We start from the raw sequence: 23,514 nt of genomic DNA on the forward strand, positions 1-23,514 counted from the left end.
AATCATAGAGCGACAACCAAAACATGCACTCCGGGCGGGGCCCCAGGACCAAGTTTGGGAAACCCTGATTTAGCGGACACTCTTACCCAGAGCACCTAACAGGAGCAATTAGGATTAAGTGCCTTGCACAAGGGCACATCAGATTTTTTTTCACTCGTCAGCTCAGGGATTCAAACCAGCAACGTTTCAGTTACTGGCCCAATGATCTAGACTACATTCCGTCCCATGTAAAACAAATGACAGCCAGGTAAATACTTATACACACACACACACACCTGTTTCAAAATTCACCCTATGGTCCTCAGTGAGGGCAATCTCTCGTGAAGGCTGATGGGACCTGAATGAAGGACAACACAGAATACAGTTTGAATGCTTTATTGAGGGGGTGGGTGACTGTAAAAAAAGGAGCAAGCACCTGTAGTAAGCGCCTTAATACAAGTTATAAAAGATGGGCAATAGCTGGATATCTGAGAACTTCTGTTAAACAAAGGAAGTCTGAAATGTCACCCTATTCCCTATATAGTGCACTACTTCTGACCAGAGACCATGGAGCTGTGGTTGAAAGTAGTGCACAATATAGGGATTAGGGTGCCATTTCAGACATACACAGGGCATGTATCTATTACTGTGGTAGATTAGGTTTAGAGAGGGAAAAGCACCTGGTTCACTGAGACCAACATTAGGACCTTTTCAGTTTAGGTAAAATAACTCATCCACTGATCATTACTTAAAAATCAAATAAAAATCACATTTTGAACCTGGGCTCAAGTCAGTGCACAAACATTGGCATTATGTAACATAAGTTAGACAAAAATAAAATGAACTCTACAAATGCCATTCCCTGGAAATTAGACAGAAATCTCTTTAAATACTGGGTGCAACTGTCTAAGGCAACTTTAAATTCGATAGAAAAGGGATCATCTAGAAGTAATGGTGTACAAAGCAGGAATGAAGCTATACAATGTCACATTACTCATTTTCCTTTCACACTGTACAGAGTCCACTTCCTTCAGCTCTGACCAGGCTGGCCAAAATACAAGGCAGTGCAACTTTCTATCCTACATTTTACTGTGTCTCCCAGACACATTGTATATACACATTCAGCACATACAATACAAACATAAATATGAGCAGGACATTATTTCCATTCCCAAGGCCCAGTTTAGGCATCCAGACATACTGGACATGATTTTCATATGGGCTATTCAATGAAACGTTGATCTCATTTTAAAATGCATGAGGATCATATTTTTTTGTTGGGGGACATTTATAAATCTTTCTGATTAGTTCATTAAATATTTGAAATAAAAAATAAATGTAGGCTGTTATGCAGTTAGCTACATAAACAGTCAATATGTATTCATTGAACAGAACTTATTGTACTGGTGTTCTCCCTTGAGGGTTAAAGGAATTGAAACACCAGAAACCTTAGATAAATAATAGTGGATAGCTTGTCAACTTGTATGTCATATGAATCGGAAATGTTTTATCAAACATATTTGCCTCAAACGGATCTTAATGTAGATCATAATAGACAAGTTATGACTTCTAATGTAATCTAATAACTTGTGACAGGCCCGAGAAAGCATTTTAATGTTGATTTTTTTTCTCTCTTCATCTTATGACATGATTGTCATGCCAGACCAATATTTGGGACATATTTAGTTAATATCATAATGATATACACTTAGCAAAGCACTACATTTAAACTCATTAGGAGGGAGTCTGTATTCAAAATCATTTGTATTCAAAATCATTTGTAACTCTTCACTCAAACAAAAAAATGCCAAAACCTAAATTACATTTTCAATTTACAAAAAAACCTCCCGAAAAGGGTATTATGTCTGAACATCATAAATATCTATACTTGCCCATGTATGTGTGGATGTATGTTTGTACGCATATGCACAAATTATTTTGCCAACTTAGGTTTTCCGAGTCTGGAACTGTGTAAGGTTTCAAAGTGGTCACCAAGGACTCATAGGTATGCATGTTTTCTTTCCAACCAAATCATTTATTTGTTGGAAAATCAATAATATTACTTTGATATTGAACAAGAATAGAATTACAAATACCGTTCAAACTATGTAAAAGGATATGCATGTAGTGCAATTTACTGAATAGGATTTGTTTGACTGAAAAAAGTACCTTGGATACTCGTGGGGCTTGAGGATCAACTTTGAAAAAAACCTTATTCTGGAGCTTCAACAACAATAATATTTGTTATTAATATCGAAAAGAATGAAACATGGAAAAACAAGAAGGGGCAAGAGTGGCTGGAGTCTCCTTTGGGCTCGGGTACTTTGGTAGACTAAATCTATCCGTTTCGCTCTCATTCCTCCCTCAGGCCTGGTGACTGGATTTGGATATGGCGCTCAGAGCGTGAGGTCATCAGAACACAGCAGCCACGCTTGTCTGTCTTTCTGGGAGACCACCTTTCGCTGTTATACGCATTCTGCCTACGTAGGTAAGCATGCTGCCCATAATTATATATATATTTTTATCATTAATAACTTGACTGGAACAGTTGAGTCCGTGAGGGGGAGGATTGGTATGTACACCAGGCTACGAAGCCTCTGTGGGGGAGTAAGGAGAATGGGGCCTTTTTGGGGTTCACCCATCTTGGTATCCTCTCCTGCGGCCCTCTATGGGGTTTAGTTCATCAGGGCATAACTGTGTATACAGTCGGTATACAGCACAGCTCAGCTCACAAGTTCTTGGTGTTTATGTGTGTTTTGTAATGCTTCGTGAGATGGTCGCTCCTCATGAACCGTTTCTGACACTGGTTGCACTCGAAGCGCTTGTCTCCTGCGAGGAAAAGACAGAATAAATGAGTGGTTTAATTTTCCTGCATATCACAAAACTATGAAACAGCAATACCATTCTTCTCTGCTGCAAGGGAATCTCTGCTTCAAATCTTAGTGCCTGCTTGAGTCCTGGAAACTTCAGCAAAACTAACATACTGTATGTGCATCGTCTGCTTGAGCCCTGACATGTGGTGAAAACAATGGTGTATGAGAATGATTTGGCATATGGAGCATTGTCGACTGACTTGCTGTGTACGTACCTCCTGGGGTGTGTTCAGTAGGAGGGAAACATTTTCAAAAACAGGGGAGGTACTATCTGAACTTGTCCAATAAGAACACAGAATTTTATCAATTGAAAAACATTTTGCTACAGTGTCTTACTAAACATTACCCAGTGAGTGTTGTGCAGGCTGACCTACATTCATCCTACAGTGTGTATCAGTGTGTCCCCTACGGTGGACAGACCTGTGTGTGTCCTGGCGTGTCGCTGCAGCTCGTCACTGCGCGTGAAGCGTTTGCCACAGAAGACCCAGTTGCAGACGAAGGGCCGCTCGCCGGTGTGCAGGCGCACGTGTGCCCGGAGGAGGGATGTTTTCCGGAACGTCTTCTCACAGCCCGGGATGTGACAGATGTGCTTCCTCTTCCCCACCTCGCCGGGCCTGCACAACACAGAAAACACAAACTTAACTACACTATATATGCACAAAAGTATGTGGACACCCCTTCAAATTAGTGGATTTTGCTATTTCAGCCACACCTGTTGTTGATAGGTGTATAAAATCTAGCACGCAGCCACGCAACTTCCATAGACAAACATTGGCAGTAGAATTTGCTTTACTGAAGAGCTCAGTGACTTTCAACGTGGCACCGTCATAGGATGCCACCTTTCCAACAAGTCAGTTCGTCAAATTTCTCCCGGCTAGAGTTGCCCTATAAGTGCTGTATAGTGAAGTGGAAACGTCTAGGAGCATCATCGGCTCAGCCGGGAAGTGGTAGGCCACACAAGCTCACAGAACGGGAGCGCCGAGTGCTGAAGTGCATAAATATCGTCTGCCCTTGGTTGCAACACTCACTACAGAGTTCCACTGGAAGCGACGTCAGCACAAGAACTGTTCGTCTGAAGTTTAATGAAATGGGTTTCCATGGCCGAAGTAACCCATCACAAGCCTAAGATCACCATGCGCAACGCCAAGCATCGACAAGAGTGGTGTAAAGCTCGCCGCCATTGGTCACTAGAAGTGCGTTCTCTGGAGTGATGAATAATGCTTCACCATCTGGCAGTCCAACGGACTAATCTGGGTTTGGTGGATGCCAGGAGAAGGCTACCTGACCCAATGCATTGTGCCAAATGTAAAGTTTGGTGGAGGAGGAATATTGGTCTGGGGCTGTTGTTCACGTTTCGGGCTAGGCCCCTTAGTTCCAGTGAGGGGAAATCTTAACGCTAGAGCATACAATGACATTCTAGACGATTCTGTGCTTCCAACTTTGTGGCAACAGTTTGGGGAAGGCCCTTTCCTGTTTCAGTATGACAATGTCCCCATGCCAAACGAGGTCCATATAGAAATGGTTGTCGAGATCGATGTGGAAGAACTTGAGCCCTGATCTCAACTCCATGCGAGGCCAGGCCTAATCACCCCACATCAGTGCCCGTCCTCACTAATGCTCTTGGAGCTGAATGGAAGCAAGTCCCCGCAGCAATGTTCTAAAATCTAGTGGAAAGCCTTCCCAGAAGAGTGGAGGCTGTTAGAGCAGCAAAGGGGGGGACCAACCTCATATTAATACCCATGATTTTGGAATGAGATGTTTTATGAGCAGGTGTCCACATACTTTTGGTCATGTAATGTATTCACTATATTTCTGATTGATGCACAGGTGTTTAACGCAGGAGGATGGAAAGTAGTTGCTTGCAATCTTGGTTGTTTCCCTGCCCCAATATCACAAAAGGGTACATTTTGCCATACAGGTATCAAGTTTGTATCAACCAAGACTTCCCATATTGGTAAATAAATATATGGGTTTATACTGTATATCGTGTTTTTTTCCACCAGGTGCTCAGGCCTGTCTCTAGTTTGCTAGTAAGAGCCACTTGCCTCTTCTCGGAGTCCTTACAGTTGGGGCAGGTGCAGGCCATGCGGCGTTTCTTCTCCCCAGGCTGGCCCTGCAGCTCCAGAGCCAGAGTCTGCTCCATCTGCACCTGGTGGCCCTGGGAGGTCACGCCGCCCAGCTGGAGGGCCCCGCCCTGCACCGTCTGCACTGTCAGGTGCTGCTGCCCTGAAAGAACAGTAGAGAAACTTTAACATATTGCACATGAGTAATAAACATATATTGTACATATACAAACATACATTACACAGACATGCCCACACACACATACTGACACACACATGCAGGCCTCCATTAGCTTGCTAAAAGTACATTGGAATGCAAACCATTTTTAAAGGAAGACAGTATGGAAATAGAGCGGATATGCCCTTGTGGATTTGGATACGGACAAGCACTTGTTATAATTGTCACGAACACACAGTACACACACACACACACACACACACACACACACACACACACACACACACACACACACACACACACACACACACACACACACACACACACACACACACACACACACACACACACACACACACACACCTCCTGCGTTGGTGATGGTGACGGGCACTCCTTGCACCTGGACCCCGTTGATGTTTATAGTCTGCACGGCCTGGCCCGCCGAAGAGAGCTGGGCCGCGTTCAATGCTATCATCCCCCCCGCCGGAGCTATTTTTGGTAGGGTCCTCTCCTTCCTGCCCCCCGCCAGTGTTCGCTTGGTGGCCCCCACGGACGACAGGGTGGTGGTGACCATGCTGGAGGGCGTTGTTGCCGTGGAAACTGTGGTTTCCTGGAGCTGCACAGTCTGCCATTCGCCTGATGCCGTTTTGATCAGCAGCTGAGAGGAGCACAGTGGTGTCAGACTAACATGGAACAAATCTGTCAGATTAGGACACAATTCTGTATTAAAGTCCCACTTCCATTACATTTCAGCTGTTTGGAAAGCGCATGTGCAATCAAGACTCAATCATGGACACCCTTACTGACAGTTGTGGCTGCATCGCGTGATGTATTGTTGTCGCTAACTTCTTGCCCTCTGTGCTGTTGTCAGTGCCCAATAATGTTTGTACCATGTTTTGTGCTGCTACCATGTTGTGATGCTACTATGTAGTTGTCATGTGGTGTTGCTACCATGCTGTATTGTCATGTGTTACTGCCATACTGTGTTGTTGTCTTTGGTTTTTCTTTATGTAGTGTTGTCTCATGTCGTGATATGTGTGTTGTGCTATATTTATTTTGAATCCCAGCCCCCGTCCCTGCAGGAGTCCTTTTGCCTTTTGGTAGGCCATCAGTGTAAACCAGAATTTGTTCTTAACTGATTTGCCTAGTTAAAAATGTTAAATAAATAAAAATAAAATAAATAAACATGTGGATAGCCTGGAGTGAGTGTAGAGAGGTGGTGTGCATGCAGCACCTATAGGTGTTTTGTGTGTGTGTGTGTGCATGACTACATTGACAACTTCAGACTGACCGATCTACAAATCACCTTGCATCCTAACTAACTACTCTGAGTAACTCCTAGATCTGTCAGTTTGCTGAGAGAGCTACATTGACGATCTCTAACAACTTGTGTGTGTACCTGAGTGGGCTCTGGCTGCAGGCTGGGTGCAGGCTGTCTCTGGGGGACCTGAGGCAGGGTGGCGGAGGCAGCCTGCACCACCTTCAGGGCCTGCTGGGGGATCTGGACCACCTGCTGCTCCTGTTTCTGCTGCACCAACTGCACCAGCTGCTGCTGGCCCGACCCGGTGTTCTGCACAATCAGAAGCTGGTTCCCCGCCTGGGGAGAACACAGAGAGAGCAGCAATGAGACACTTACTCATACAGGGACCCCAATACTGGAGGTTGAAGGGATGATAGAGTAGGCTAACCCCCACGTGCATTTTGAGTTTGAGAAATACATATGAAATAATTAGATACTCATTTACACACACACACTCACAAGCATTGTAGACACATTCAGTAATTAGTACTCATTTGTAGCCCAATTAAGCAAGTGAATTGGTCCACAAGTCATGGTTGACCCCACACCAAATGCAGCAGAACAACAAACATACCTGAATAATATTCTCCCCCGGCTTCTAACAATATAGTCTCCATCTGCTCGGGGGGCGGAGAGGTGGTCTGTGGTGGAGGGGCTGCGGCCACCAGCTTCTTCCTTCCTCGTCTGCCCTTTGTTGGCGGGGGAGGAGCTGCCGCTGGCTCATCTCCGGTGGCTACGTTGAGGGGCAGCGTGAGCCCGCTAGGCAGCCGCACCACGTTGGCTGCATTTGGTTTCCGCCCCCTGGGGGACGGCTTGATGGCCACCGTCTTCTGCGGGGTGATGGGCGCACTAGCGGGCTGTGGCTGGGGGACCGTCATGGGCGTGGTGATGATGGCCTGGTTGGTACCCGGGATGAGCTGGATCTGTCCGCCCTGCTGCATCATCTGGATGGTCTGTGTGCCTCCCAGCTGTGGCATCACCTGGTACTGGATGTTGGATGTTTGAGTCGAGCGGCCAGGGCTCTGCTGGATTGTGAGGACGATGGGGGTGCCGGGGCTGTTGGAGCCCAGGCCCGCTGGCAGCTGGATCACATTTCCTTTAGCGGACAGGAAGCCCAGGTTTTTGGGAGGGGCGGGGGCGATGGGGGCGGGCTTGATGGGGAGGAGACGGCGAGGTTGGGGTTGGGTAGGAGGGGCACTGACAGGGGACTGAGCAGCAGGGGGGGCCGATCTTACTACAGGTGGCGGCCAGGAGGGCCAGTGGGGAGGGCTGGGAGTCCTGTAGATAGGACCAAAGAGAGATAGACAAATGGTTAGGGGTGCAACGAAGACAAATGGTTAGGGGTGCAACGAGTCGGACACAAATGATTTACTGCTGATACCAGACCTGGGCCAAATCCCTGTCATTCGCATGAAGAAGAGACGCCGATACAGGGGACGCAGGTCCCGGGTGCCTTGTGAGAATTCATCGTTAAGTGGGTAACCCGCCTCTACCTTCTGTCCTATTGGCCAACGTCCAGTTATTAAAGAATAAACTGGAGGAGCTCTGTTCAAGAATATCCTAACAACAGGACATTAAAAACTGTAATATCTTAGGTTTCAAAAGTCGTGGCAGATCAACGACATGGATAACATACAGCTAGCTGGCTGGGTTTTCCATGCATTGGCAAGACAAAACAGCTGTATCCGGTAAGGGGTGGCGGTCTGTGTCTATTTGTCAATAACAGCTGAATTGAATTGAATCCTACTGCACTGGCTCCGACGCTTGTTGGATGTGGCAGGGCTTGCAAACTATTACGAACTACAAAGGGAAGCTCAGCCACGAGCTGCCAAGTGACATGAGCCTACCAGACGACCGAAATGACTTCTATGCGCACTTTGACACTGAAGCATGCATGAGAGCACCAGCTGTTCCTGACAACCGTGATCACGCTTTCCGTAGCCAATGTGAGTAAGTCCTTTAAACAGTCAACATTCACAAGGCTGCCGGGCCAGATGGATTAGCAGGACGTGTACTACGAGCATGCGCTGCGCTGCGCCTGACCGAGTCGGTAATACCTACATGTTTCAAGCAGACCACCATAGTCCCTGTGCCCAAGAACTCCAAGGTAACATGTCTAAATTACTACCGATCCGTATGACTCAAATGTAGCCATGAAGTGCTTTGAAAGGCTGGTCATGGCTCACATCAACACCATCATGCCAGAAACCCTAGACCCACTCCAATTTGCACACCATTCACAACAGATGATGCACTCCACTGCCCTTTCCCACCTGGACAAAAGAAACACCTACCTGAGAATGCTGTTCATTGACTACAGCTCAGCGTTCAACACCATAGTGCCCTCAAAGCTCATCACTAAGCTACAGACCTTGGGACTAAACACCTCGCTCTGCAAATGGATCTTGGACTTCCTCACGGGCCGCCCCCAGGTGGTACAGGGGGGCAACAGCACATTTGGCACGCTGATCCTCAACAAAGGGGCCCCTCGGGGATGTGTGCTTAGTTCCCCCCTGTACTCCCTGTTTGCCAACGACTGTGGCCAAGCACGACTCCAACACCATCATTAAGTTTGCAGAGAACACAAGTGGTAAGCCTGATTACTGACAACGATGAGACAGCCTATAGGGAGGAGGTCAAAGACCTGGCAATGTGGTGCCAGGACAACAACCTCTCCCTCAAGGTGATCAAGACAAAGGAGATGATTGTGAACTACAGGAAAAGAGGGCAGAGCACGCCCCCTTTCTCATCGACAGGGCTGAAGTGGAGCAGTTTGAGAGCTTCAAGTTCCTTGGTGTCTACATCACCAACAAACTATCATGGTTCAAACACACCAAGACAGTCGTGAAGAGGGCACGACAAGAGCATCCTGACTGGTTGCATAACCGCCTAGTGTGGCAACTGCTCTGCCTCCAACCGCAAGGTGCTACAGAGGGTAGAGCTTTCGGCCGAGTATATCACAGGGGCCAAGCTTCCTGCCATCCAGGACCTCTATACCAGGCGGTGTCAGAGGAAGGCCCTAAAAGAAGGCCCTAAAAATTGCAAAAGACTCCAGACTTCTCTCTCTGCCACCGCCCGGAAAGCGGTACCGGAACGCCAAGTCTATATCCAAAAGGCTTCTTAACAGCTTCTACCCCCATGCCATAAGACTGCTAAAGAGCTAATCAAATGGCTACCCAGGCAGTGACCCCCCCCCCTTTACGCTGATGCTACTTGCTATTTATTATCTATGCATAGTCACTTTACCCCTACCTACATTTTACCTCGACTAACCAGTACCTCTGCACATTGACTCGGTACCGGTACCCCCTGTATATAACCTTGTTATTGTATTGTTGCTCTATTTTTTTTGGTTTATCTTTTGTTTATTTAGTAACTATTTTCTTAAAACTGCATTGTCGGTTAAGGGCTTGTAAGTAAGCATTTCATGGTAAGGTCTACACCTTTTGTATTTGGCACATTTTTTTGCACCATGGATGGATATTGGCTGGGCGATATATTTAATTAGAATGTATGTTTTAGTGCAATGTTCCAAATGCCTGTATCACAAGAATCAAAGTTTTGTTTTTGTTTGTTTTTAATGAGCGTTTTTCCCTTTTTGGTCTCGTCTCCTGTGCTGTGTGCGTGCACCCAATCGCACAGACACCAAGCCCCTCCCCCTGCCACTCACCACAAGATCACTTCTTCCTCTCTGACAACAAGCAATTCCAACATGCATTTGAGGTTTGGTCCAACAGAATCGGTTAATTCCCCTTCTAACGATACCCTTTTTATGTCTAAACTTATGTCTCAAAATTTAGAACAGAGCAGATCATACTAAAACGGGAGTGTCAATGAACATGATTGTGGAAAATGAATGCTCAGTTTGTCGCATGCAGTACTGCAGTAGGGTTAGTGCTATATGTGATCCTTGGGACATGCCTACCCTAAATCTTACCTAGCCCCAAACATTTCAAATGTCAACTTCAATGGGGTAGGGACGTCCCAAAGATTCCAGATAGCCAATATCATTGCGGTACCATGTACCGCTAGCAGCATTTTAGCCACATACTGTTATGTGCTAGCTGTCTAGTCTGTGTTTTATACATTTGCAATGAGCATAAAAAGACGCATTTATATAAGGTATTGGCAACTCGTTCTCATTCTGGGAAATAAACATCTTATCCAGGTAGGTCACTTGATTTCAACATCTAAACAAAGTGAACAAGCTGTTGGAGACTGACAGCAGGGTGTATTCATAACAGTTCAACTGTTCTACGCTGCTAGCAAGCAAATAGATCCACGTTGGCTAGACTTTAAATATAAAAATTAGCTGGCTACCCAATGGCACTTGTGCTTGAGAGATTACTTATGAGACCCGTGTACATTTTCTATTATGCCTATTACAAGAAGAACATTATTAGTGGATGTGCATTGTGCATGGTTCCAGTATATTTTTTTTATCAAAAAAAGGGCATTTTCATAGACTTGACAGCCAGATCAGTGATTATTGCAACAACAAAAAAACAGGTTAAACTATTTTAATTAAATTGTTAGTGTGTCTTATGGTGGTGGAAGGCTTATATTTAGCCTAGGTATATTTTTTACAATCCCTGAATTCATTAGATTGCAGTGTATTGACCTTTAATTGTGGGTCATTCCATGTCATTTCAGCAAGCCATGACACCCATCATCTCAGATTGCTCTGAAATTGTTTCTGTAGTTAGAAACATATGATTCGCATTCCTGAAACATTATTTTGTTGAAATATGATTTGATCTCTGAGAAATTAAGCTAATCGATTGCACCCAAATTGCCCATTTTAAAATGTGTAGGATTCATATAATCTTCCATAAATATAGTACCCAACATCTGATTTGGACCATAATTCTTGCTAACAATGAGTGAGACACGAGGAATCTTATAAAATGATGAAAAGCCACCCACGGACCTTCCACACCAATCCCACCCCAACAACCAGTATCAGTTCTCTGTCTGACAGTAGTATGGAACTGCTGCTTGGAGTATTGCTTCTTCATCCTTTGTAATGTATTCCTGGTGAATCTGGTGATGTTTCCCACCGTTCAGAGAAAATAGCCATTGAAGTCGCTTGCATTCTTTACCATAAATGTATGTGAAAGTACCTAGTTTTGCACACTAGATGCCGCTGTTCCTGCTTCTGCCACCACACCCTATATCCACTTTGTTGTTCTCCTGTGTTTATTAAACGTATCACAAAATAGTTTTTGCAACTTTGGATAGAAAACCAATGGCTATTGCTCATGATGAAAATAAACTGTGGTCATCCTCACAATTCAAGCCAGTTTTTCCTTCTCTTAGGCTTAATTTGTGTCCAGGAAAAGTCCCCTCTGTGTCTGGTTTACTACCTTAAAGAAAGGTCTGGATTAGACCATTCCTGGTGATTGGCGAACAAGCAAACCATTAGGCTACAGCAGTTCTAATGGTCTCCATGCTACGGTCTCCAATGGTCTTCAGTAATAAAAAAAGGTCCTAAAACACACACTGTATAGTGTTTTGCAATGGTAATGGTATTGGGTTGGGTATAATGGTAAATGTCACTACTCACACTACATAGAGATATTTTCTAATAATTTTATTTAAAAAACATACGACTTCCATGCAATGGTTTATAATTGTACTTTATTAGGGTTGTCACAACATTTTAGTCACTAGCACATTTCTCCATTAAAGTTTTGGGCCTGTCTTCGTATCCAAGATAATTGTGTAGTTTAGGTTTAGAGTGTGTAGTCTTAGAGTGATTATCTTAATTTACCGAGGTTAGCTAGCCAGCTATTTGTCGTCCTTAACGTAGGAGACTCTGCTAGCTAGCCAACAGCTAGCCGACAGCTAGCCAACGTCTACCGAATAGACTCACAACCCGGTCGCATTCACAGGTAGTATCACATTTTCATTTCATTTCATTACAGTACAACGGTTTGATTTGTTTGATCGTAGCTAGCTACATAGCTAGCTACATAGCCGTCTTTGTATCAAAGATAATTGTGTAGTCTAGAGCGATTTTCTAGGTTAGCTAGCCAGCTATTGTCGTTCTTTTAATGCAACGTAAACAACACTACTAGCTAGCCAGCTAGCCCCCGAATAGCAGCACTGCAGAAACTATTACACTCAACGGAACGACTTGATTAGTGTAGTGTCAACAACGCACCCACTGCCAGCTAGCCTACTTCAGCAGTACTGTATCATTTTAATCATTTTAGTCAATAAAGATTCTTGCTACGTAAGCTTAACTTTCTGAACATTTGAGACGTGTAGTCCACTTGTCATTCCAATCTCCTTTGCATTAGCGTAGCCTCTTCTGTAGCCTGTCAACTATGTGTCTGTCTATCCCTGTTCTCTCCTCTCTGCACAGACCATACAAACGCTCCACACCACGTGGCCGCGGCCACCCTAATCTGGTGGTCCCAGCGCGCACGACCCACGTGGAGTTCCAGGTCTCCGGTAGCCTCTGGAACTGCCGATCTGCGGTCAACAAGGCAGAGTTCATCTCAGCCTATGCCTCCCTCCAGTCCCTCGACTTCTTGGCACTGACGGAAACATGGATCACCACAGACAACACTGCTACTCCTACTGCTCTCTCTTCGTCCGCCCACGTGTTCTCACACACCCCGAGAGCTTCTGGTCAGCGGGGTGGTGGCACCGGGATCCTCATCTCTCCCAAGTGGTCATTCTCTCTTTCTCCCCATACCCATCTGTCTATCGCCTCCTTTGAATTCCATGCTGTCACAGTTACCAGCCCTTTCAAGCTTAACATCCTTATCATTTATCGCCCTCCAGGTTCCCTCGGAGAGTTCATCAATGAGCTTGATGCCTTGATAAGCTCCTTTCCTGAGGACGGCTCACCTCTCACAGTTCTGGGCGACTTTAACCTCCCCACGTCTACCTTTGACTCATTCCTCTCTGCCTCCTTTCCACTCCTCTCTTCTTTTGACCTCACCCTCTCACCTTCCCCCCCCCTACTCACAAGGCAGGCAATACGCTCGACCTCATCTTTACTAGATGCTGTTCTTCCACTAACCTCATTGCAACTCCCCCCCAAGTCTCCGACCACTACCTTGTATCTATTTCCCTCTCGCTCTCATCCAACACCTCCCACACTGCCCCTACTCGGATGGTATCGCGCCGTCCCAACCTTCGCTCTCTCTCCCCGCTACTCTCTCCTCTTCCATCCTATCATCTCTTCCCTCCGCTCAAACCTTCTCCAACCTATCTCCTGATTCTGCCTCCTCAACCCTCCTCTCCTCCCTCTCTGCATCCTTTGACTCTCTATGTCCCCTATCCTCCAGGCCGGCTCGGTCCTCCCCTCCCGCTCCGTGGCTCGATGACTCATTGCGAGCTCACAGAACAGGGCTCCGGGCAGCCGAGCGGAAATGGAGGAAAACTCGCCTCCCTGCGGACCTGGCATCCTTTCACTCCCTCCTCTCTACATTTTCCTCCTCTGTCTCTGCTGCTAAAGCCACTTTCTACCACGCTAAATTCCAAGCATCTGCCTCTAACCCTAGGAAGCTCTTTGCCACCTTCTCCTCCCTCCTGAATCCTCCTCCCCCTCCCCCCATCCTCCCTCTCTGCAGATGACTTCGTCAACCATTTTGAAAAGAAGGTCGACGACATCCGATCCTCGTTTGCTAAGTCAAACGACACCGCTGGTTCTGCTCACACTGCCCTACCCTGTGCTCTGACCTCTTTCTCCCCTCTCTCTCCAGATGAAATCTCGCGTCTTGTGACGGCCGGCCGCCCAACAACCTGCCCGCTTGACCCTATCCCCTCCTCTCTTCTCCAGACCATTTCCGGAGACCTTCTCCCTTACCTCACCTCGCTCATCAACTCATCCCTGACCGCTGGCTACGTCCCTTCCGTCTTCAAGAGAGCGAGAGTTGCACCCCTTCTGAAAAAACCTACACTCGATCCCTCCGATGTCAACAATTACAGACCAGTATCCCTTCTTTCTTTTCTCTCCAAAACTCTTGAACGTGCCGTCCTTGGCCAGCTCTCCCGCTCTCTCTCTCTGAATGACCTTCTTGATCCAAATCAGTCAGGTTTCAAGACTAGTCATTCAACTGAGAGTGCTCTCCTCTGTATCACGGAGGCGCTCCGCACTGCTAAAGCTAACTCTCTCTCCTCTGCTCTCATCCTTCTAGATCTATCGGCTGCCTTCGATACTGTGAACCATCAGATCCTCCTCTCCACCCTCTCCGAGTTGGGCATCTCTGGCGCGGCCCACGCTTGGATTGCGTCCTACCTGACAGGTCGCTCCTACCAGGTGGCGTGGCGAGAATCTGTCTCCTCACCACGCGCTCTCACCACTGGTGTCCCCCAGGGCTCTGTTCTTGGCCCTCTCCTATTCTCGCTATACACCAAGTCACTTGGCTCTGTCATAACCTCACATGGTCTCTCCTATCATTGCTATGCAGACGACACACAATGAATCTTCTCCTTTCCCCCTTCTGATGACCAGGTGGCGAATCGCATCTCTGCATGTCTGGCAGACATATCAGTGTGGATGACGGATCACCACCTCAAGCTGAACCTCGGCAAGACGGAGCTGCTCTTCCTCCCGGGGAAGGACTGCCCGTTCCATGATCTCGCCATCACGGTTGACAACTCCATTGTGTCCTCCTCCCAGAGCACCAAGAACCTTGGCATGATCCTGGACAACACCCTGTCGTTCTCAACCAACATCAAGGCGGTGGCCCGTTCCTGTAGGTTCATGCTCTACAACATCCGCAGAGTACGACCCTGCCTCACACAGGTAGCGGCGCAGGTCCTAATCCAGGCACTTGTCATCTCCCGTCTGGATTACTGCAACTCGCTGTTGGCTGGGCTCCCTGCCTGTGCCATTAAACCCCTTCAACTCATCCAGAACGCCGCAGCCCGTCTGGTGTTCAACCTTCCCAAGTTCTCTCACGTTACCCCGCTCCTCCGTTCTCTCCACTGGCTTCCAGTTGAAGCTCGCATCCGCTACAAGACCATGGTGCTTGCCTACGGAGCTGTGAGGGGAACGGCACCTCAGTACCTCCAGGCTCTGATCAGGCCCTACACCCAAATAAGGGCACTGCGTTCATCCACCTCTGGCCTGCTCGCCTCCCTACCACTGAGGAAGTACAACTCCCGCTCAGCCCAGTCAAAACTGTTCGCTGCTCTGGCCCCCCAATGGTGGAACAAACTCCCTCACGACGCCAGGACAGCGGAGTCAATCACCACCTTCCGGAGACACCTGAAACCCCACCTCTTTAAGGAATACCTATGATAGGATAAGTAATCCCTCTCACCCCCCCTTTAAGATTTAGATGCACTATTGTAAAGTGACTGTTCCACTGGATGTCATAAGGTGAATGCACCAATTTGTAAGTCGCTCTGGATAAGAGCGTCTGCTAAATGACTTAAATGTAAATGTAAAAAGTATTCACCATACGGATAGCCCTCTCAGAGAGCTCCAATGTTTTGGACTATTCAAGGAGAATTGGGTTGAAACATTAGGCAGCTAAGAGAAGGTCAAGCTGAATTGCTTTCATGGAGGACTGGCTTGGCCACACAATTTATTTTCATCATGAGCAAAAGCTATTGGTTTTCTACCCAAAGTTGCAAAGAAAATGTTAATCCATTTAATAAACACAAGAGACTGGCAAAATTGATAAAAGGTGTGGTGGCAGTGGCAACAGAGAAAAACCTGTTTTAAATTAATAATACAAAATATTATTTGTACATTTTAGAAGCAATATATAAACATGTAATGTCATGAAATGTGAGATGCGTGTCTGCCGCCCCACCCCAACCCACATGAAATAGCCTATTTGAGGCTGTTGAGGGGAGGGCAGAACCACACAACAATGGCCAAAGTGAAATGGAGACAGTAGATCTAGCTGAAATGTCATAATATAAAAGAGACAGTAGACCTAGCAGGTCATAATAATGTATTCAACCTTATGTTCCCTGTACTCTCTCTATATATATCTGTGTATTATACCTGTTGATACAGGGCTCATATGTGAAACTATTCTAACTTAACATTTTCTTTCACAGTGACACTGACTCCGAATGGGAGTCTTATCCGGTGTCCTGTGTTAATTTAAATATGCTCTCTCTAATTCTCTCTCTCGGAGGACCTGAGCCCTAGGACCATGCGTCAGGACTACCTGGCATGATGACTCCTTGCTGTCCCCAGTCCACTTGGCCTTGCCACTGTTCCAGTTTCAACTGTTCTGCCTGCGGCTATGTAACCCTAAACTGTTCATTTTTACTCGAGGTGCTGTCCTGTTGCACCTTCTACAACCACTGATCTCCACCCGGCACAGCCATAAGAGAGCCTGGCCACCCCTCATAGCCTGGTTCCTCTCTAGGTTTCTTCCTAGGTTTTTGCCTTTCTAGGGAGTTTTTCCTAGCCACCGTGCTTCTACACCTGCATTGCTTGCTGTTTGGGGTTTTAGGCTGGGGCTATATAAATTGATTTGATTGAGGACTGAGGGTCTTCCAAATATTGAAAGTGTGTAAATAGTTACCCATGTTATTTTGTAAATGTTTTTTAATCAATAAATATCTCCCCCCCCACCCATTTTTTTCCCTTGATTTTTTTTGGGGGGTGTGTGTGTTAGAATACCATTTTGGTATTTTGTAAATAGTTATTTGTTTCAAAATGTATATCTTCACCAATTTGGCCACTTGGGCTTCTTGTGTGGGACACCTGGGTGCCTCATTTTGCAAGTTATAGAAACTTTGCACAAGTACTGTTGCCCTCTTATATTTTTCACTGAAATTATCCCCATCATCTTATCTGAATGTTTGTTTCATCTTGTTCATTTAAAAATGATACAAAAAAAACTTTTTTTTCTCATTGTTTTATCTAAACCAGATCTATTGTATTATATTCTCCTACATTCAATCACATTTCCACAAACTTCAGTGTGTTTTCTTTCAAATGGTACCAAGAATATGCAAATCCTTGGTTCTGTGCCTGAGCTTCAGGCTGTTAGATTTGGGTATGTCTTCAGGCGGAAATTGCACAAAGTAGGGGGGAGCTCTAAGAGTTAACAAACACTAAGTTGACTGTGCCTTTAACTTCTTGGATATAGGGGGCGCTCTTTTAATTTATGGATAAAAAAACGTTCCCATTTTAAACAAGATATTTTGTCACGAAAATATGCTCGATTATGCATATAATTGACAGCTTTGGAAAGAAAACACTCTGACGTTTCCAAAACTGCAAAGATATTGTCTGTGAGTGCCACAGAACTAATGCTACAGGCGAAACCAATATGAAACTTCAAACAGGAAGTTGAGGCGCTGTGTTCCAATGTCTCCTTATATGGCTGTGAATGCGCCAGGAACGAGCCTACACTTTCTGTCGTTTCCCCAAGGTGTCTGCAGCATTGTGACGTATTTGTAGGGATATCATTGGAAGATTGACCATAAGAGACTACATTTACCAGGTGTCCGCCTGGTGTCCTCCGTCAAAATTGGTGCGTAATCTCCAGCTTCATGTATTTTCTAAACTGCCACGAATTACTTATCATCGAATAGATATGTGGAAAAACACCTTGAGGATTGATTCTAAACAACGTTTGCCATGTTTCTGTCGATATTATGGAGTTAATTTGGAAAAAAGTTTGCCGTTTTGATGACTGAATCTTCTGGGTTTTTTCTCAGCCAAACGTGATGAACAAAACGGAGCGATTTCTCCTACACAAATAATATTTTTGGAAAAACTGAACATTTGCTATCTAACTGAGAGTCTCCTCATTGAAAACTTCCAAAGTTCTTCAAAGGTAAATGATTTTATTTGAATGCTTTTCTTGTTTTTGTGAAAATGTTGTCTGCTGAATGCTAGGCTTAATGCTATGCTAGCTATCAATACTCTTACACAAATGCTTGTTTTGCTATGGTTGAAAAACATATTTTGAAAATCTGAGATGACAGTGTTGTTAACCTCTTGCTCCTACCCGACACGCAGGCGTCCCATCTAGACATCTGGAAATGCAAATGCACTACGCTAAATGCTAATAGCACTCGTTAAAACTCAAACGTTCATTAAAATACACATGCAGGGTACTGAATTAAAGCTACTCGTTGTGAATCCAAGAAACAAGTCAGATTTTTAAAATGCTTTTTGGCGAAAGCATGAGAAGCTATTATCTGATAGCATGTAACACCCCAAAAGACCGGCAGGGGACGTAAACAAAAATAATTAGCATAGTTGGCGCTACACAAAACGCACAAATAAAATATAAAACATTCATTACCTTTGACCATCTTCTTTGTTGGCACTCCTAGATGTCCCATAAACATCACTATTGGGTCTTTTTTCCCCGATTAAATCGGTCCATATATAGCGTAGATATCGATCTATGAAGACTGTCATCAAGGAAAAAAAATAGCGTTTTATAACGTAACGTCATTTTTTTAAATTAAAAAAGTCGACGATAAACTTTCACAAAACACTTCGAAATATTTTTGTAATGCAACTTTAGGTATTAGTAAACGTTAATAAGCGATCAAATTGATCACAAGGCGATGTATATTCTATAGCTTTAAGTCTGGAAATAATGTCCGGGTAAATCTCAACCAAAATATCCGGTCGGAGACCGGAAGAAAGGCGCTACCTTGTGTCCGTTTGACCAAGAAACAAATCATAGGCAAATGACAAGACTGTTGACATCGTGTGGAAGCTGTAGGTATTGCAACCTCGGCCCCATTTAATGTGGTTCACATTCAACAATGGGTTCTAGTGGCACATGGATATATTTTCGCATTTTCAGTGATCAGATTTTCCTGCGCTTTTCGATGAAACGCACGTTCTGTTATAGTCACAGCCGTGATTTAACCAGTTTTATAAACGTCTGAGTGTTTTCTATCCACACATACTAATCATATGCATATACTATATTCCTGGCATGAGTAGCAGGGCGCTGAAATGTTGCGTGATTTTTAACAGAATGTTCGTAAAAGTAGGGGGTAGGAGTAACAGGTTAACAAAAGGCTAAGCTTGAGAGCCAATATATTTATTTCATTTGCGATTTTCATGAATAGTTAACGTTGCTTTATACTAATAAGCTTGAGGCTATACTTAAGATCCCGGCTACGGGATTGCTCGTCGCAACAGGTTAAACAGCTTGGAAAATTCCAGAAAATGATGTCATGGCTTTAGAAGCTTCTGATAGGCTAATTGGATAATTTGAGTCAATTGGAGGTGTACCTGTGGATGTGGTCCTTCTGTAGCTCAGTTGGTAGAGCATGGCGCTTGTAACGCCAGGGTAGTGGGTTCGATCCCCGGGACCACCCATACGTAGAATGTATGCACACATGACTGTAAGTCGCTTTGGATAAAAGCGTCTGCTAAATGGCATATATTATTATTATTTCCAGGCCTACCTTCAAACTCAATGCCTCTTTACTTTGACATCATGGGAAAATCTAAAGAAATCAGCCAAGACCAACAATTGTAGACCTCCACAAGTCTGGTTCATCCTTGGGAGCAATTTCCAAACACCTGAAGGTACCACGTTCATCTGTACAAACAATAGGACGCAAGTATAAAAACCATGGGACCATACAGCCATCATACTGCTCAGGAAGGAGACGCCTTCTGTCTCCTAGAGATGAACGTACTTTGGTGCAAAAAGTGCAAATCAATACCAGAACAACAGCAAAGGACCCTGTGAAGATGCTGGAGGAAACAGGTACAAAAGTATCTATATCCACAGTAAAACGAGTCCAAATGCGACATAACCTGAAAGGCCACTCAGCAAGGAAGAAGACACTGCTCAAAAAATGCTATATAAAAGCCAGACTACGGTTTGCAACTGCACATGGGGAAACAAGATGGTGCTTTTTGGAGAAATGTCCTCTGGTCTGATGAAACAAAAATAGAACTGTTTGGCCATAATGACCATCGTAATGGAGGGAAAAGGGGGAGGCTTGCAAGCCGAAGAACACCATCCCAAACATGAAGCACAGGGGTGGCATCATGTTGTGGGAGTGCTTTGCTGCAGTTCAAAAAATAGATGGCATGAGGGAGGAAAATTATGTGGATATACTGAAGCAACATTTCAAGATAATCAGTCAGGAAGTTAAAGCTTGGTCGCAAATGGGTCTTCCAAATGGACAATGACCCCAAGCATACTTCCAAAGTTGAGGAAAAATGTCTTAAGGACAACAAAGTCAAGGTATTGGAGTGGCCATCACAAAGCCCTGACCACAATCCTATAGAGAATTTGTGGGTAGAACTGAAAAAGCGTGTGCGAGCAAGGAGGCTACAAACCTGACTCAGTTACAGCAGCTGTCAGGAGTGGGCCAAAATTCAACCAACTTATTGTGGGAAGCTTGTGGAAGGCTACCCGAAACGTTTGACCGAAGTTAAACAATTTAAAGGCAATGCTACCAAATACTAAATGAGTGCATGTAAACTTCTGACACACTGGGAATGTGATGAAAGAAATAAAAGCTTAAATAAATCACTCTACTATTTTTCTGACATTTCACATTCTTAAAAATAAAGTGGTGATCCTAACTGACCTCAAACAGGGAATTTTTACTAGGATTAAATGTTGAGAATTTTGAATGTAGTGTGTGTGTATATATATATATTAAACTTTGAAGGAACAATACTCCACGCATTAGCTCCATACTACTTCTAAGAGATAGAACTGATACTGTACTCTGGTTGTTGGGTGGGCCTGGCGTGGGGGGGTCCGTGGGTGGCTTTTGATTAATTCTATTGGATTCCTCATGTCTTACTCATTGTTAGGAAGAATTATGGTCCAAATTGGATGTTAGGTACTATATTTATTGAATATTATATGAATCCTATAAATTAAAATGGCCTATTTGGATGCAATCAATTGGTTTAATTTCTCAGTTATGAAATTATATTTCAACAAAACGTTTCAGGAATGCTAATCTTATGCGTTTCTAACTATAGAAACGATTTCTGAACAATCTGAGATGGTGAGTGTCGAAATGCTCTTTCTTGTGCTTTTTGAAGTGGAATGACTCTAGTGCAACAAAGTTTTTTTTTTAAAGAGATATATCGTGAATTTCACCCAGCCCTAGGTGGAACACAGTTTACATACAGGAGGTAAAGCTACATCTCACCATAGGCTACCAATAATATACATAAACTATTAACGTCATGATTCACAACAGGATGGCATTGCTGGACTCAGTATGCAAGCTAAAGTCAAATAATGAACCCCATAGTTACTTTTAAGACACCACTGGGTGATATTTACACATCCAAGAACAAGCAGGAAGTAGTCTAGCGGTGACTCACTTGAGAGGAAGTGGCAGAGGGCTGAAGATACTCGCTGGGACTGACAGCAACAGTGGTGGCCATACTGTCCTGTTGATCTGCAACACACATGGAAACACTCATTGCATATACTGTAAATAGTCTACCACATTTCAAGTACCAAAAATAATGGTCGCTGTCAATACCTCTGCTGCAGAGATTCAGGAAATTATTACATCCGAGGGAGCTGTTTTGCCCTAAACGCATGTAAAGGCATTCAAATAAGACAGTTCACAAAGGAAATGGGAACTGCAACTCCAATAGATGAGTTGTGGATGGCTAGCTACCACCCCGTGAATACCAGTCACCGCAGATGTGTGTAAATTGCGTGACCTTTAATCCGTAATAAAAGGGCGGGTCTATGACAAAAAAAGATTGTCAGACACATGCATTGCCAACTACAACTCCTCGTCTACGAAGTACAAAATTAAAAAGCCCTAAACAAAAGTACAGTATAATAGCTAGCAAATGGGCACAGTAGAGGGCTACGACTTGTGTACAGTGAGTTAGTGACTATGGTACCTGTCTGACTTCTCACGCAATCTTTACCATACCTGTCTGATTTCTCACGCAATCTCAAACAGCTCGAGCATGATAATGTATCGCGAGAGTATCAATAAAAATTTGGACTGTGGATTATTGGGGTCAGTTGCAATCATGACCAATGTGACTGTCTCTTTAAAATCTGATATTTTGTGTTTAGAAAAAAATATTTTGAGCGCGGCCTGAAAATAGCGCCGCCATCAAACGTACACAGATAGCTTCTTGCTAACTAAACGGTTTTGCTGGCAGTCAGAAATGAAACAATTAGATAGCATTGCAAATACTTTTTAGTGCAGCTGACTTTTCGAACTGAGTGGAATAGACAACCCATGGCGATACGTGCATGTGGAGTTTGTTTTAATGTGAAATATCGAAAATGATTAGCATCAATGTATAGCTAACGGTAGCTGGAATTACAAACAGGATTCAGCTTTACTGGTTAGTATGCTAAGCTAGATACGCGTAGCAAATCAAACTCTTTGATACTGGAAAAAAGGCAGCCTTTTTCCGGAAATGCATAGCTGGCTTGCACAATGCTCCTATTCAACCGTAAACATAAGGAATTTCCAGCACAAACTGTTCAATGTGTTTTGTTTAACACAGACCAAATTGTTTTACGAAGTACAATGTAATATAAACACCAATGTTTTAATTCCTACCCACCGCTCATGACGACACTCGCTCTCCGTGAGCCTTCAAGAGCAAGCCCCTGGAAGATTCCGCCCACGCTCATAGGCCAATCCACGCGCTGTTGTTCAATGAAGGATGCCCAGGCCAGCCAATCGACAAGAGCTCTCAGTGTGATTGAAATTACATTTAGCCAATGAATAACCTGAATCCTCTCACAACCGTCGATGGACGCAATTTGAACCAATGGAGTATATAGATTAGTGTCAATAGGGTGGGTTTTAAGGAACAGGTGGACTAGGCAAAGGGCCTATTATAATGCCTTTACATTTAAATGACGTCTATAATGTCCAATAAGAGCTCTATGTGACAAATCGGTCAAACTCAGAATGACATCCATTTTGATCAATGAGCTTGTTTTAAGCCATTTGAATCAGATACTACCTGCGACAAAAGCACAGATACAGTATGTTATTAGAATGGATAGGCTATACTCAGTTTGTCATAGTCAACACACAATAAGGCTTACGGATAACAAGGTAGGAAGGCAGCGCTGATAAGAGCACAAGGCAAACTGTTACAAACATGTTTATCACTCAAACTAAATTACAGCATATCTGTAGTGATGTAGGTCCTCGGGTAATCTATAGTAA

At 44.5% G+C, this 23,514-nt stretch overlaps 1 protein-coding gene across 1 annotated transcript; it reads right to left on the minus strand.

Moving 5' to 3' along the window:
• Positions 1–359: 359 nt before the first annotated feature.
• LOC124002392 (transcription factor Sp2-like) lies at positions 360–22,982 on the minus strand. The gene is given in 10 exon segments (XM_046309762.1): positions 360–2,808; positions 3,273–3,466; positions 4,898–5,078; positions 5,457–5,751; positions 6,493–6,690; positions 6,968–6,986; positions 6,988–7,616; positions 7,618–7,671; positions 21,674–21,750; positions 22,898–22,982. Coding segments are annotated over 10 exon segments (1,818 nt in total). The 5' UTR covers positions 22,968–22,982; the 3' UTR covers positions 360–2,707.
• Positions 22,983–23,514: the final 532 nt, after the last annotated feature.

The sequence above is a fragment of the Oncorhynchus gorbuscha genome, linkage group LG18 (genome assembly GCF_021184085.1).
Source record: "Oncorhynchus gorbuscha isolate QuinsamMale2020 ecotype Even-year linkage group LG18, OgorEven_v1.0, whole genome shotgun sequence".
Taxonomy (NCBI): domain Eukaryota; kingdom Metazoa; phylum Chordata; class Actinopteri; order Salmoniformes; family Salmonidae; genus Oncorhynchus; species Oncorhynchus gorbuscha.